The 14,114-nt window shown below is 39.3% G+C and overlaps 1 protein-coding gene across 2 annotated transcripts in view; it reads left to right on the top strand.

Moving 5' to 3' along the window:
- The window catches only part of OTUD7A (OTU deubiquitinase 7A), a 130,570-nt gene that overhangs the window by 77,066 nt on the left and 39,390 nt on the right, over window positions 1-14,114 (top strand). For both annotated transcript variants that reach the window (XM_086757157.1, XM_086757156.1), the window contains exon 6: window positions 1,228-1,379. In XM_086757157.1, the coding sequence (XP_086613283.1) occupies window positions 1,295-1,379 (85 nt within the window). In that variant the 5' untranslated portion in view covers window positions 1,228-1,294. The remainder of the gene's footprint in view (window positions 1-1,227; window positions 1,380-14,114) is intronic.

Genomic DNA, 14,114 nt, shown 5'->3' on the forward strand with positions numbered 1-14,114 from the left:
GTAGAAGAAGCTAGAAGTACACCCGATACTTGATGACTGCCTTTGACTCCAGTTCATATGTAAGCGTGGCCAGTACAGCAGCACATGGCATGACTGTTCAGGCTGCAGTAGTCCACTGTTAGCCTCTATGCTACCATCAGACTTCCGTACTGGTTATATGGGACTATTACAGGGTGAGCGAGTCTTGCTGATCACACCTTGTCTCTCTTGTCAGTTAGTCAGCTGATACATGGAAACCAGGAATTCTGGGTTGGTGCAATATTGTCAACCGTGCACCATCATGGTAGCAGTCAGCCTGCAACCTGCTGTTCTGCAGCACACGCTCCACAGCAAAAGGAACTTCTGAGAGGCTGCACAAGGTAGACACAGGCCCACAGGTCTGGGGAGGAAAAGAGGTTCTCTTCAGACTGCCTTCCTCAGTGGTGGTCCACTTGCCTTAGTAGCTTGCACATGTTCCTTGAGGGGATATCAACAGGAGCTGCCTTCAGAGGCCATGGATTGTTGCCCTTTTTCTAGTCCCTTTGCTGATTCCCCGGTCCTTAGCTAGGAATCCCAGCCGCTGGGCTTCCTTGCCCTCTGATTTCTGACTATGGGCCGCAGTATCCCAGTGGCAGAGCAACTAGTGGTTATGCAGGGATGTTTGAGAAACTGAAGGGCCATTGCAACAAGGCAGGAAACATCTATCCCAAAGGAGAAGGAGGAGGTGCCATTCTTAACTTCCCTACAAAGTTGCCCCAGGAGGAGAAGAGGAGAAAGGTGTAATTGTTAATTGACTCCATGAGATGATTGCCAGGGTACTGGGACGGCAGCAATGCATGGGCCAAACCCCAGCTTAGGCTCAAAGCTGATGCTTTTATCGTAGCTCTGACAGGCAAAGAAAAACAAAGTGATAAACAACACGGCAAACACAATGATGGTTGTGCTTTGGATGAACAGCGCCTGTGTTTAGCTGGATTGGAGTCTTCAAGCTGCAGAATTATTTACAAGCTGCACATAAGAAAAATCAATACAAATCTGAAATGTTAAGAAAGAGAAAACCTTCCAGTGTGAGTGATCAACAGCTTCTGGCCTAAGGCAGAGGTGGATGACAAATGCTGTAAATTTTAATATGCTGTAAATTGAATGTTTTAGCATTTTTAATAGTCTTGTTTGGGGAAGAGAGGAGAAATGCAGTTTACATTACTTCAAAATATAATCTGAAATCCTGTCTCTTTTTCTCCTTGGCAGATGGACGCCTTCTAGCCAGCCAGGGTGTCCTGCTGCTGCGTGCCTGGCAGCATCTCTGAATGATCACATGACTCTTGATATGGACGCAGTCCTGTCAGACTTTGTTCGGTCCACAGGGGCAGAACCGGGTCTGGCAAGAGACTTACTGGAAGGTAAGCTTTCTGGACACAAGTATTTCCTATTCACTGCTTGCTTAAAGCAAGAACCAGTCATAAGAGAGATCTCTGGCCTATGGAAACAGACATTTCTTAGTATAATGACTAGTGAGTTAACTCCTGTAGTAAGCTGACCATAGATGTATACTAAGGTAGATGTTTTCAGGAAAAGCCTTAAAAAGTTCTCAGTGTTAGGTTACTGTTAGGTTATTAACAGTCATGCTTTAAAAGTATATGTGTCAAAGGGAGAGGGGAGGGGGGCTTCAGCTGAATTTTGTCATTTTCAGCTCCCTGAAAGTAGTTGTAAGTGTTTTGGCTCGCTATGGGAAGCAGCTAAGTTAGTTTGAAGTGGACTTACCATAAAGTGATGGAGAAACTTGACACATTTTTGGGGGCTCAGTGATTAATATGCATACCTGAACTTCATGGCATGGGAGTCAAATGGCTGGGTGGAAAAGCATCTAAGAAGCCATATCAGAAAAAAAAAAAAAGTGTCTATTTTATTGTAATTGTTCTAAGTTTACAAGCTTAAAAGTGGGAAGACACCTTTGATATTTGATGGCATTTGGTAATAGTTGGTTTTGTTCATTTCTTCTGACGTGAGCTAACAACAATTGTGAAGATAGGTAGTCAGGAATGAGTAGGTGATTTCCATGTGCATTGCAAGGCAGGTCTGTGGGCTTGATACATGCAAACTCCACTGTTCTCCTGAAAGTTGTTGTTTTTTGTTGGTTTTTTTTTTTCTTTTTTGAAATCTTAATATGCTTTAAGTAATTGCGTGTTACATCAAACTAACTACTGAACAGACACAGCAGACTTTAAAGTATGCATCAGGGTATGTATCTCCTTTTTGCAAGAGCAATTTCACTTTATCGTGTGTATGCTCAAAGTTTTAAATTTTGCTATAAGTTATTTTTGTGCTCTGGGTTTTTCAGTAATAAGGAATTATATATTATCAACACTTAGGTGCACACAATTTTGCAGCATTTCCCAAGTCATCTGTGTTACATGTAATAAAACCTTAGAATACCTAGGTATGAATCTATGAATATCATCACTGACTTGCTATATTTAAGAGACCTCTGTTTTGTCTGACTGATTTGATCAAGCTGTCATTCTAGCCTAGAGCCTGTCTTGGTCTGTTGATCTTCTTGAAAAAGAGTATGAGAAGATTTTTCTCAGCAATATCAGGACTGATTGTCAGTTATTGTGCTGATAGAGCATTGCTAAAATTTGAAAAAGTGTTCCTACGTGTCAGAGGTGGTTCAGAAGGGTTACTTATCTTGTTTTCCTTGCTGTGCTTTTCTCTTGCTATAAAGAATAATACTTCTAGGTAAAAATAGAATAGTATCTTTTCTGTATTGTACTTCTCATTTCTGTAGATGAATAAATTCACAGCATACATATTAACAAAGTAATAAGCAATAAGCAATTTAATAATTCTGAACAGGCTAATAGACATATGCATCTAGCCCAGATTATTTCCTCCTACACAGGAATTTATCAAAGTAAAAGGGGTTGTTGCTAGTTCTGGACAAGATGTACTCACAGGAACATTTCAGCACATGGTGTTGTGGCTGCGTTTGGTCTAACAGCTTCTAGCACTGACCGTATCTTGTGCTGGGGGACAGTAATTGATCCAGTGGTTTCTCATCTGTTTAAAAAGGACGTAGAAGGGTGTCGTAGGGACTACAAAGGGACTGCCACCCTTACACCGTTATGACTACTTTTCATAGCTGTCACAGTGTGTAGATGCTCTGGGCTCTGTGAGCAACACCGAAATCCATGAATTAACTGCTTAAAGACAAACAATATTCACAAGAGCAACACTGCACACCATGGTGCACATGGCTATAGCAAATGTATCACCTGGTTTTGCAGTTATGAGGTCTGTATAATATTTTCAATTCAAAATTTGAAAAGTATGCAGACAAATTTTTGAGACATTTCAAAATTTGGTTGTAGTTTGTAGCCCTAAAATGACTGTCATGGAGAACTTTGAGCCAAAAAGGCTTACTTGTATAAACCCTCATTTCCAAGTAATCACAAGTTTTGGTCAGTTCTTCTAGGGTCCCATAGCCCTTCTCTCTTTCTGATTTGCTCACAGCTTCTATTTTTATATCTTGCTCAGACTGAATGTTCATACCGTGCTTCTATGGAGTGTACATATATTTTTCAGAGCCATTTCTAGTACTGTTTCCTTTGTTCACCTTTTAGGGGACATTTCTTGAATTTCACTGTCCTGTAGACAATCAAAGAAACCAGCTTCTGCTTCAGTTATTCTAATATATTAATTGTTTCGCTTTGTCTTGTGGATATATCAGGACAATATTGTACACAGTAAATATGTGGTGCTCTCCTTGGCAACAAACGTGTGAGTTAAATACATAGGAACTGTTGTACAAATAGCTAAAAAATCTATAGATTGCATATAGATTTTCTAAATTGCCAGAAGGTGTCCTAAATATTGGCTTTGTTGATCTTTCTATACTCTACCTGTCCTGCTTGCACTTTTTTTCCTGTTGAACTTCATATTGAGTACAACTGCTTGTCTCGTTAAAACATTCCTCTCGTTCAGCATATCTTCCAGAAAGTGTCCATTCTTGATTTGAAATGAAGATACAAAGAGATAAAATATATATATACACACACCTATATATTAGTTCTATTTTATTTGTATATGGTTCTTTTTGCCAGCTATTAGTATCCTAAAATAAATGATAATGTAAATCAATTGCTTTTCTGTCTAATTTTGATAAGCTAAACATGTTGAGCTCCAAGTCTCACTTTCTGTCTCTATTTTCTGTGTCATTCAAAAGAATGTGTACAGGGACGTTTTGGCTATTTTGGTATATATCTTTCTAGAGCAAAGATTGCCTTTTTGCAATTACATTGCATGTGCTGCTGTTTGTGTCTTTGGCCAAGTTTGCGTTAGTATTGCACAGGGAACTTCTGGTCAAGCCTATGCTCAATTTGACTGTTTAAAGTCACCAGTTCTAGAATTTGTGCAGTTGCTTAACTGTTAAGGAGTTCAGATTCCACAGACTTAAAATCTTAAAGGCGTTACTTCAGTGGTGTGAGAACTTTGTCATGCATGTCTGGAAATGGATGTGAATGCAGACTTGTAAAGCTGCAGCAAAATAAAAAATAGGTTTGTTTTTCTTAGTTCAGCCTAAGAAATTAATTTTATTTTCATGACATTGCTATGTCTACATTTAGAAAAGCCTTATATCTATCTATTCAGCCATTCATTGATGGATAAAATTGCATTAGAAATTGCTTAGTTTTTGTTTGTCCAGTGCACAATTTGTGTTTTGTTCCTACTTTCAAGTACTACTTACTGAGTCTGAAAGGCCAGTTGTACGTTAATTACTCTGCTATTTATGTGGTACAGCTATGGGAACTTAACACGTAGGGACTTGGAGCACATACAAGGAAAGGTATGTGGAGGCAGGAGGAGTTTAGCACTTAGCAGCACATAGACCTTACCCTTACTGTTTGAGTTTTCCTGAGGTACCCTAAAGAAGGTTTCTTCCATTAGTTTATTCTGATAATCTGGTAGATTATTATAAACAGTCCATTTGTGCTGTTAAAGAAAACTTTTGAAACATGAGATTACAATCTCATACATCATAGAGCTATGTCCTACGATTGATTTGGTGACTTTTTTTTTTTTCTTCATTAAACCGTATATAAATATTTCAAAACTAAGGCCATTTCGCAACTGTTCCATTTAACAGTGGTGATATTTATGACTGGATGCATTTTGTAGATGTACACCATTGTGTTAAATAATAATTCAGCATAGCAAAGAATGTCACATTTATAGTCATGTAGAGTTACATAACTGGCACATTGTAAAGCACAGATTATGCACTGTTTTCAAGCAGAGGTTTGGACACCACAAAATCATTTACCTTATCACTCAGGTGCATCAGTTAAAGATACGCAATCACATGGGCAGTCAGGTTTATCCCACTCTGATGTGCTATGGATGTTTAGTAACTCAGTTTAATGAGAGCTTAGAATGACTTTATAGCTTTAAAGTGTGACTACTCTTCTCTCCCCTTACCGCTCCCGGCTTTTTTTTTTCCCTTGCTTGTGAAGATCCCAATACTTGCATGCCCACTTCTAGGATGAGAACCCAAGGCAGCTGAGATCATGTGAAAAATTCTTTTGTGGGGATTATTTACAGCTAACCCAAAAAGCATCTTATCTCTCATAATTCAGGAGGCTTTCATCTACCCTTCTCTGTACTAGTACAATTTTTTCCTTGTGCCCACAGTGTGCCTGCATGCCTGAGCAATAGCTGAGTGAGCTATTTCTGGGCTGAATTCTCCAGATGATCTGTCTCCACATCAGAACCTGTCTTCCATCAGCAGCTGCAGTACTCTGTGTCTGCTCTGTTAGTTGCTGGCAGTGTCTTGTACATAGAACACTTCATACTTGGTTTTGGTTGCTTGTTCTTCTTGGTACCTCTCTGTACTTTTTATGCTGAAGAGCTTTTTCTTCCTCTACACAGGACTCCTTGCTTTCTTTGTCTGAATGCTGTCCTGGACCACTCAGACTACTTCCATCGTTCTTTTCGGTTGAAAGAACAGCTTTCTACCAGCCCTGCCAAATTTCTTAGCTACTATTATGGCTGAATTATTAAAATGGGAAGCACAGTTCTTTCAGCTTGCTTATGATTACAAGACTTTGCAATGTTCATCCTTGTTGTTCAGGACTCCAGGGAGGACACTTGGTTGATAGCTATTTACGCCTTTGTCGCTAATCTTGCAGAGACTTTGAAGTAAACACCCAGCAGGAATTACCTTATGAGAGCCTGCACATCTACAGATAAGTGTCCTCAAAGTTGTGGTGTCTCCAAGACATAAATCGTTATGTTTTTATGTTAATAATTACGAGTCAACCGAAGAATTATGAGTATGTCCTTATGCAAATAAAAGGACACAAAAAATTATTTGCTGACTGTACCAGATAATAAATAAAATCGCAGGTTGGGGAGAATATACGAGCACCACGTATGTCAGCAAATTGTAGAGCGGAGAGACTGACTGTGACAGTTGCTTGGCTCTCTGAGTAGCGTTTGACTCACGGAACCTGGAAACTGGATCTGACATTACACAGGGCGGTGGTTAAGGACTCAGATATGCTTGAGGCAGATCACTTTGTATCAAAACCATCTGCTTCAGACCTGCAGACCTGAGATCTTGTCTCTGCGCACTTTCATTCAGGAGGAAAGACACCTGTAGAAGTTTGTGTCTCTTCCAAAAAAACCCACAACAGATTTATTCAATCAGCCTGCCTGGAAACAAGAGCATTCCCATCACTGTAAGTCTTACTCTAACAACCTTTCACATGATTCCTTGAGCAAAGGCTTCATTTTGAACTGGCAGTATCCAAAAGCACAGTGTGAACCTCTATATCTTTTCCTAAGTTTAAAACACTTCTAAAAATTTAATTCAAATCTCACATTGAGTGCACAAGAGTGCACCAGGACAAGATTATTACCAGGTACTTTCCCCTGTATATTCTTCCGAAATGTTTTATCCCCTCTTTTTCAACTTATGGTTGTTGGTATTCTTATCCTGTCTTTCATGAGGAACTTAGTAGCTATAGGAAACTAGATAGTTTAAAGACAGATACTTTTTAAAAAGGACACAGTTTGGGGCATGGAAGGACACAGTTCATTCCGTTTTATTTTAAAACAATTTTTCCATTAGGTTAGCCTTGGTTTTGACAATGGGAACTCCAGAAAAGCAGAATATTCTATGAGAGTCCACTTGTTTTGCCACAGAGTGTAGCAAAACTCTACATCAGAACAAGGTTGTCTGTTCTACTTGCTCTGCACTGCCTGGAAGATCCGCTTCTGATGCTGTTGGATTGTACAGGTCACCAATACCACTGCCTTTGATACTAATTTTCAAAGGTCTCTGCCTTTGATACTAATTTTCTTTTCCCTCCATTTTGTTTTCCAGTGATTAATTGTTTAGCTCTTGATTGCTGAAAACATATACTCATCCTTTAATCTCATTCATAGATATGTTCCTCATCTACTGGTGTATATCAGTGAAAATAATTCTGCTTAAGTACTAGTAGTTGCATTCTTTGAAAATAATTGTGTTCAGTGTTGATCTTAATAGCCAACATTTTCTCTTGATGTGTCTAGATCAGCACAGGAATAATTTCTAGAGCAATTTAATGTGGATGTATGAATATATTTTTTAAAAAGTAAGAATTAAAATATGTGAAAAAATTTATCATACATTCAAATTTCCCTGTTGATTCTAGTTAAAAAGAATAGAAATCAGTGATCTGAAATCTTTCTACTTCCAGTAAAGGCCAAGAGCATGCTTGTGCTGTTACACTGGTGAAAACAAAAGGAACTGAAACATTTTCTTGGCTATCTGATATAAAACTGTAATATTGGACTTCTGTATTTATTAAGATGCTTACAACTATTCTAAATTACTTGTAAATTAATACTTACAAATTTCAACTTTGTAAGTTTCAAATTAGCTTTGCCAATTCTATGTTAGTGGATTTTACACATTTGCTAAACCATTTGTTTCTTAGAAATATTATTTTCCAGCTTCACTGCCATTTTTGGATGATTACTTCCCAAGTCTTTCATCTGTTTCATTTCATATGTCTTTGAGATACTGTTCACCACTTTCTGAGGTTTTCCCCCTTGTTTCTGTGCTCCCAAGAACCGAAAGCATACTTCTGTGTGTGAGATTATGTAGAGTAGGCATTATACTTTGAAACTTCAGAGTCTCCATTTTAAGATTGGTTTTGTTTTGTATTTTTGCTAACCAACTTTTCAGATTCCCTGTTGACCTTTTCCCTGTTCACTAATATATTGTCTTGCGAGTTTACTTTACTTTTCCTAATAAGCTGATTATGGATGAAAGTACTATTTCCAGTATATTTTTTTAAACCGCTCCTTTACTGAAAAAGTTGACATCCATCTCTCCCAGCCTTTACTGCTGTTTCTTTTTAAATTAAATCAGTTCTAATTTCTTTAAATAGGTGTATTATAAATCATCAAACATCTAAAGCAGCTCAAAAAAACCTCAGTAGTTTTTCATTCCACAAATGAATTGCATCCACAGTCAGGTCCAAGGGAGGTAGGTACCTGTTGTTTCGGCTGTGATTGCAAATTCTTGAGAAATCGCTGGCTGGGACAGTTGTTTGTCAGCCTCCTTGAGGAAATAAAGACAGCAGGAACCTTTTCAGGTTCTCCAGCAGAATCGCAACCGTTACTTCATTTGCTCTTTGTGACTTGACCTCAAGCGCTGCATATGCCACTTAGGTGGTTTTTGTAACTTAAGCTTTATGCTGCACATTGAGTAAATGGTTTTTGTGAGATTAGATCTGATTTTTTTTTAGGAAACATTTGTCATTATTCTCTTATTTGCTGATGTCAGTGCCTCAGTTTTCAAAAAGGTGAATAGATGTCCTGGTTCTGGCTAGGACAGAGTTAATTTTCACCCAGGCAGGGAGAGGGGCTGGAGCTGGTGGCACCTGTGGCTGGGCACACAGCCGGGACAGGTTACCAATTAGCTGACAGCTGGGGTAGGTTACCCAAATTGGCCCAAGGGCTACACCTTCCCCTGTGACACCGTGCTCAGTGTATCAGTGGGGATGGTGCTGAGGGGAGCGTCCTGCTACTCGGGAGGGAGCTGGGCATCAGGATCCGCTGTGAGCTGTTCTACCGTAAGTTATGTGCTCCAGTGTTTTCAGTTACTGGGTTTTTTTCTTTGTTTGTTTTCCATCCCTGTTTTCTTTCTTCTGTTATTCTCTTAAACTTTTTTTTTTGTCTCAGCCCACCAGGTTTGCCTTCTTTTCTTTACCAGTTCTCCTCTGTGTCCCACTGGAGGGTGTGAGGAGCTTGGTCCCGAGCGGGGCTGAACTATGACAGTTATTTTGGCACCCAATGGAGAGCTTGAGGAATTTGGGATAAGGATATTAATTGGGAGCAATAATGGGCAAAACAGGGACTGAGCTCTACTAGAGAGCAAAATTATTCTGGGGAATTTCTGTTGTTCCAGTTATGGTGAAGGGATGAGGGGTGGGTTGTGTGTAGTTTGTCCACTTTTGTTTGGTGTTCGATATTATATCGAATAATATCGTTTTGTTCGATATTATTTTGGTGTGGTGAATTCTTTTTTGCTAATGTGTGTGTATTTTAATGATAATTCTTAAATACATGATTCGCAGAGGCGAGGGGTGGAAGGTGTTGGTTTTCTTTAGTGAGGGGGGCTACGGTGGCAGCTTCTGCAAGAAGCTGCTGGAAGCTTCTGCTTTGTTCAATGGACTCGGCCGGGCCTAGGGCGGACCTGCTGCTGGCCAGGACTGAGCCAATTGGTAGCAGAATGTTCCCCGATAACGTCTCTGCAATAACATATTTAAGAAGAAGAAAACAATTTAAAAAAAAAAAAAAGGAGGGGTGAAGAAGCAGAAGCAGGGCCAGAGAACGGGGAGGCGCAAGCCTTGTGGGCCTTGCAGGCCTCACCCTCTGGCCTCCCGCCGGGCAGCAGACTGGGCCCAACTCGGCCCGGCTGAGAGAAGTGGAGAGGAGATGAGATGTGAAGAGACCCTGAGAGGCATCTGCCAGCCTGTTGTGAAGGATTTCTGTGAGAGGAACGGCTGCAGACACCAAGGTCGGTGCAGGAGGAGGGGGAGCAGTAATGCTGCTCCAGGCAGAGATTCCCCTGCAGCCCATGGTGCAGCCCATGGTGAGGCCGGCTGAGCCCCTGCAGCCCGGGGAGGCCACGGAGGAGCAGAGATTCCCCTGCAGCTGTGGAGGTTCAAGGACTGCAGGATTAATTATGATATGTATTAGATTAGTGTCACAGGAAAACATGAAATCAGCTCCAAGAGTCTCCACATGTCACACATGACATGACACACGTCATCTTTATATGTGTGTGCTTGTTAGTAGCAGCCAGACCCAAAGGCACCTTGAGGTCAGTGGAAAGACTTCTTTGCCTCACTAAGCTTTGGGAAAATTCTTAAGCATAAGCAGGTAGGTCTGTGTGGTAGAGAATTGATTTTTTTTTTTTTTTTTTTTTCTTCCCCCCCCCCCCCAGCCATGTTTGATCTGTAACTTTCCCAACATCCAGAAATGAGGAGGGCATGTCCTTTTTCCTTCTAGGTAGTCCAGGCTGCCACCTTGAATCTCCTGTGCGTAGAATAGCAGCAATGCTTGAGTTGTGAAGTATAACCTACTTAAAATGTGGCCTAAGAGAGAAAACTGTTAGAGAAAATAGTTGAATCTTTAAAACAAGTTAAGCTGTATTTGGTTTGCAGTGCCAGTGCTGTAGGTGTGGATGAACTTGGAGATTACTAATCAGTCAGAAAACAGCTTCATTGTCAGGAAGCAGCAGGTGTGCGAGCAATGGTGACTTGTATATAGGGGAAAGGCATAGGATGAAATATTGTAAAATACCAACAGCATAGACAACCATCAGGAACTGGAGTGTTTGTGAAATTCACTGTCAATAAAATAATAATATCAATAAAACAACACTACATTATTAATGAATTATTAATACAATAGTATAATAAAACAATAAAAGGAATCCAAACTGCATAAAAATTAATATATTTAACTGAAAAGCTGCCGTTTTACTTGTATAAATTATTTCATTTTATTTATATAAATGTTGTAGTATTTCACCATTATATAAAAGTAATTACTGTCTGTTTCCAGCTTTTTATAGTGCTTGATCGCGGTATATGTAGTTCACCGTTAATTCAGGAATCAGGAGAATGGCTTTCCAGACGTGAAATTTGTGCAGTAAAGGAGACTGACCCCATGGAAGATGACAGAGGTGCAGTAGATAGACGTGTTCTCAAGGAATAGTGTGTATAAGCAGAATTCAAAGAAAAGCATGTAATTAATGGAGAGGGAGAGAGAAATTTACAGTACTGTCATGTGGTTGAGTGTACAAAGCTAACTCCCCAAAAATAGTCTCTTATTCTCCTCTCCCTCAGACAGTTCCTTTTTTAGTTCTCTGTGGAAGGCTTGGCAAAGGGAAGAGGAAGCTGAGCTGCTATCAATGTCTCGTTACACAGAGATCGAAATTGTGATTTCCAGCTGTCTGTTCAGCTTTGAGTGACTTTGCACTCTAGCAGAAAATGAGGCAAATGTTAACAAAATGTCCTTGCTCCATTATTTTCCTTTGAGAACACGGCCCCAAATTAAATCTTGTTTTAAAACCTGTGGTCTGATTTTGTCCTAGTTTTGCATATAGGTTTTTCAGGAGGAATAAAGCTGGTCTTGAGTTCCTCTTCCTATCTTAGCCCTATTAATATTTGTTAATCTGCATCACGCCAAGTAGGAAGAAGTGACTGCATTTAAACTGAACTTGTGGATTGCTTTATTAGCAATTGGCTTGTGAGAACAGACTTCCTTACACGGGAAAGAAGCTGATGGTAGGCGTCATATCCTAACAGATTGTCAAGTTTGGGGGATTTAAATTTTTGAAATATATATAAAAATATATATAAATTAATAATTATGCACTGGCCTAGTGGCTCAAAATGAGGATCCCTTTATGTTGGTGAAAACTAAAAAACAATCAGTAATCTTGAAAGACAGGAGCTGCTTATCATTTCTTCAGATGCCTTTCTAGCATAGTCATCTAAAGCTCCTAGGTTTAATAAATGGCTTGTATCTAGTAAAAGAGCTCCTAGAACTGCCAATGCTGGTCATAACAGAAGTAGTAAAAACGCTTTGACTTGTGAGTCTAGGTAATAACCCTTGTACTAGATTTATGCTGTGAAACATTGTGAGGACTTGTCTTGTTCAGACCTAACTGGAAAACTGAGTGTTTCTCATTTTTCTCAGCCTTGAAGCCAACACATTCATCTAAGAACTCTTTCCTGTATTCTTGGAAGGAAGATGTAATGATGTAGAGATTAATTTTGTTTTACTTTTATCATGCATAACTGCTCGAAATCTAAGCTAAAAGATGGCACAGAAGAATGTAGATGGAGTAAGAGCCCTGGATTTTGTTTTTAGAAGTATGTTATAGAGCATGACAAATACTAGATCTGTGTCTCATCATTTGCAAACATCTCAGATTGTACATCCTTACTGGTAGTTTTCACCCTCATAAGGGGAAGGACACGAATCAAGCACGTCTGCTGAAAATTCCTGTGCCTGCTTGATTGAATTGTTACTGATCCGCAGTATAGTCTCATGTAGGATGCTGGCTCCAATCTCTGAGGTAGGTTTGAAGGAGTTATAATGACTGGGATGGTATTGAAAACAGAAGTTTTGTCTGCCAACAAGACTTTTCCTGTTCTGTGGGCAGGGACACTTAGTTGAATTTTTTTTTTTTTTTTTTAATGGGGAGAGGTTTTTTTTTGGTTTTTTTTTTTTTTTTTTTCCTGTGGAAATGTTGCATTAGCTATAGTAATAGTGGGATTGTTTTTTTTTCCCAATTCACTGGTAAGAAATGCAGACTGTGAAAGCAGAATATTTAAGAAATGGTGGCAAAAACCTTGAAAGTTACATTCCTGGTACTAATTCTTCAGTAGGTTCTCTCTCTCTTTTTTTTCTTTTTTTTTTTTTTTTTTTAAGTTTTCTAAATAGTATTGCATTCAAATGTGAATTTCATTAACAACAAAACCAACAAAATGCAGAGTAGATGAGCAGGTATTGTATCCAATTGGAATGATTAAAAATTCTAAAAGGTGTGTCCATTTTAGTTTTACTGTCATCTCACCAAAATACCTTTTTTTTTGCTTTCTTGTATTTGTCACATTCAAAAATGATGCTTTCTTTTCCTTTCAGCTTAATTTCTTGTTCAGTTTCATCATCTTTTTGTGCTTCTGTAGACCTCATTTTTATTTTCAGCAGTACATCGTTCTGAAATATCGTTCAGATTGCTTTCTCTGTGAGCTGTGTGATATTCTTTTTTTTTCTTATATTGTTTTGTGAGTTTCCTTAACTCTTACTGGATATTTTTATTGCTTCTGCTTTTTAGATATATATATACACCAGCAGTTGATGAGCTGTAGACACAAGCTGCATCATAATTTGTTTAATTCTGTCTAACCTTCCCCTTCTGCATCCTTTTTCCTATGTTTTTGGTCCTGTTTAGCCTTAGGCAGCATTTCCTGCCCCTTTTAAAATTTTCTTTGCTAAGTCCTGTGTATATGTTGTTGCTGCAAGCTGCCCTTCATTGTGGTCCTTACTATTTAGATCTTTCTAGTTCCCCATCTCAAATTGCATCCTTTCTAGTCTTTTGTTTATCATTAAATCAAGAATTGCTGGTGACCTTTTCAAATGTTCTTTTTAACATATTGGAGTAGGTGGATATTTGAACGCTTGGTGGGGAGGAGTGCTTTATAGTTGCATGCTTGCTGTTCCTACTAATTAATGATGTGTCCTCTAGTTTTCATAGAATCATGGAATGGTTTGGGTGGGAAGGGGCCTTTCAAGCCCACCCAGTCCAACCCCCCTGCAAGGAGCAGGGACATCTCCAACCAGATCAGGTTGCTTAGAGCCTCATCCAGCCTGGCCTTGAACGTTTCCAGGGATGGGGCATCCACCACCTCTCTGGGCAACCTGGGACAGTGCTCCGCCACCCTCAGTGTAAAAGACGTCTTCCTTATGTCTACTCTAAATCTACCCTCTTTTACTTTAAAACCATTACCTCTTGTCCTTGTGCAGTGAGTTGGAAATATGTCTATTAAAAGAAAGAAATCAGG

The sequence above is a fragment of the Chlamydotis macqueenii genome, chromosome 12 (assembly GCF_036417535.1).
Source record: "Chlamydotis macqueenii isolate bChlMac1 chromosome 12, bChlMac1.mat, whole genome shotgun sequence".
Taxonomy (NCBI): Eukaryota; Metazoa; Chordata; class Aves; order Otidiformes; family Otididae; genus Chlamydotis; species Chlamydotis macqueenii.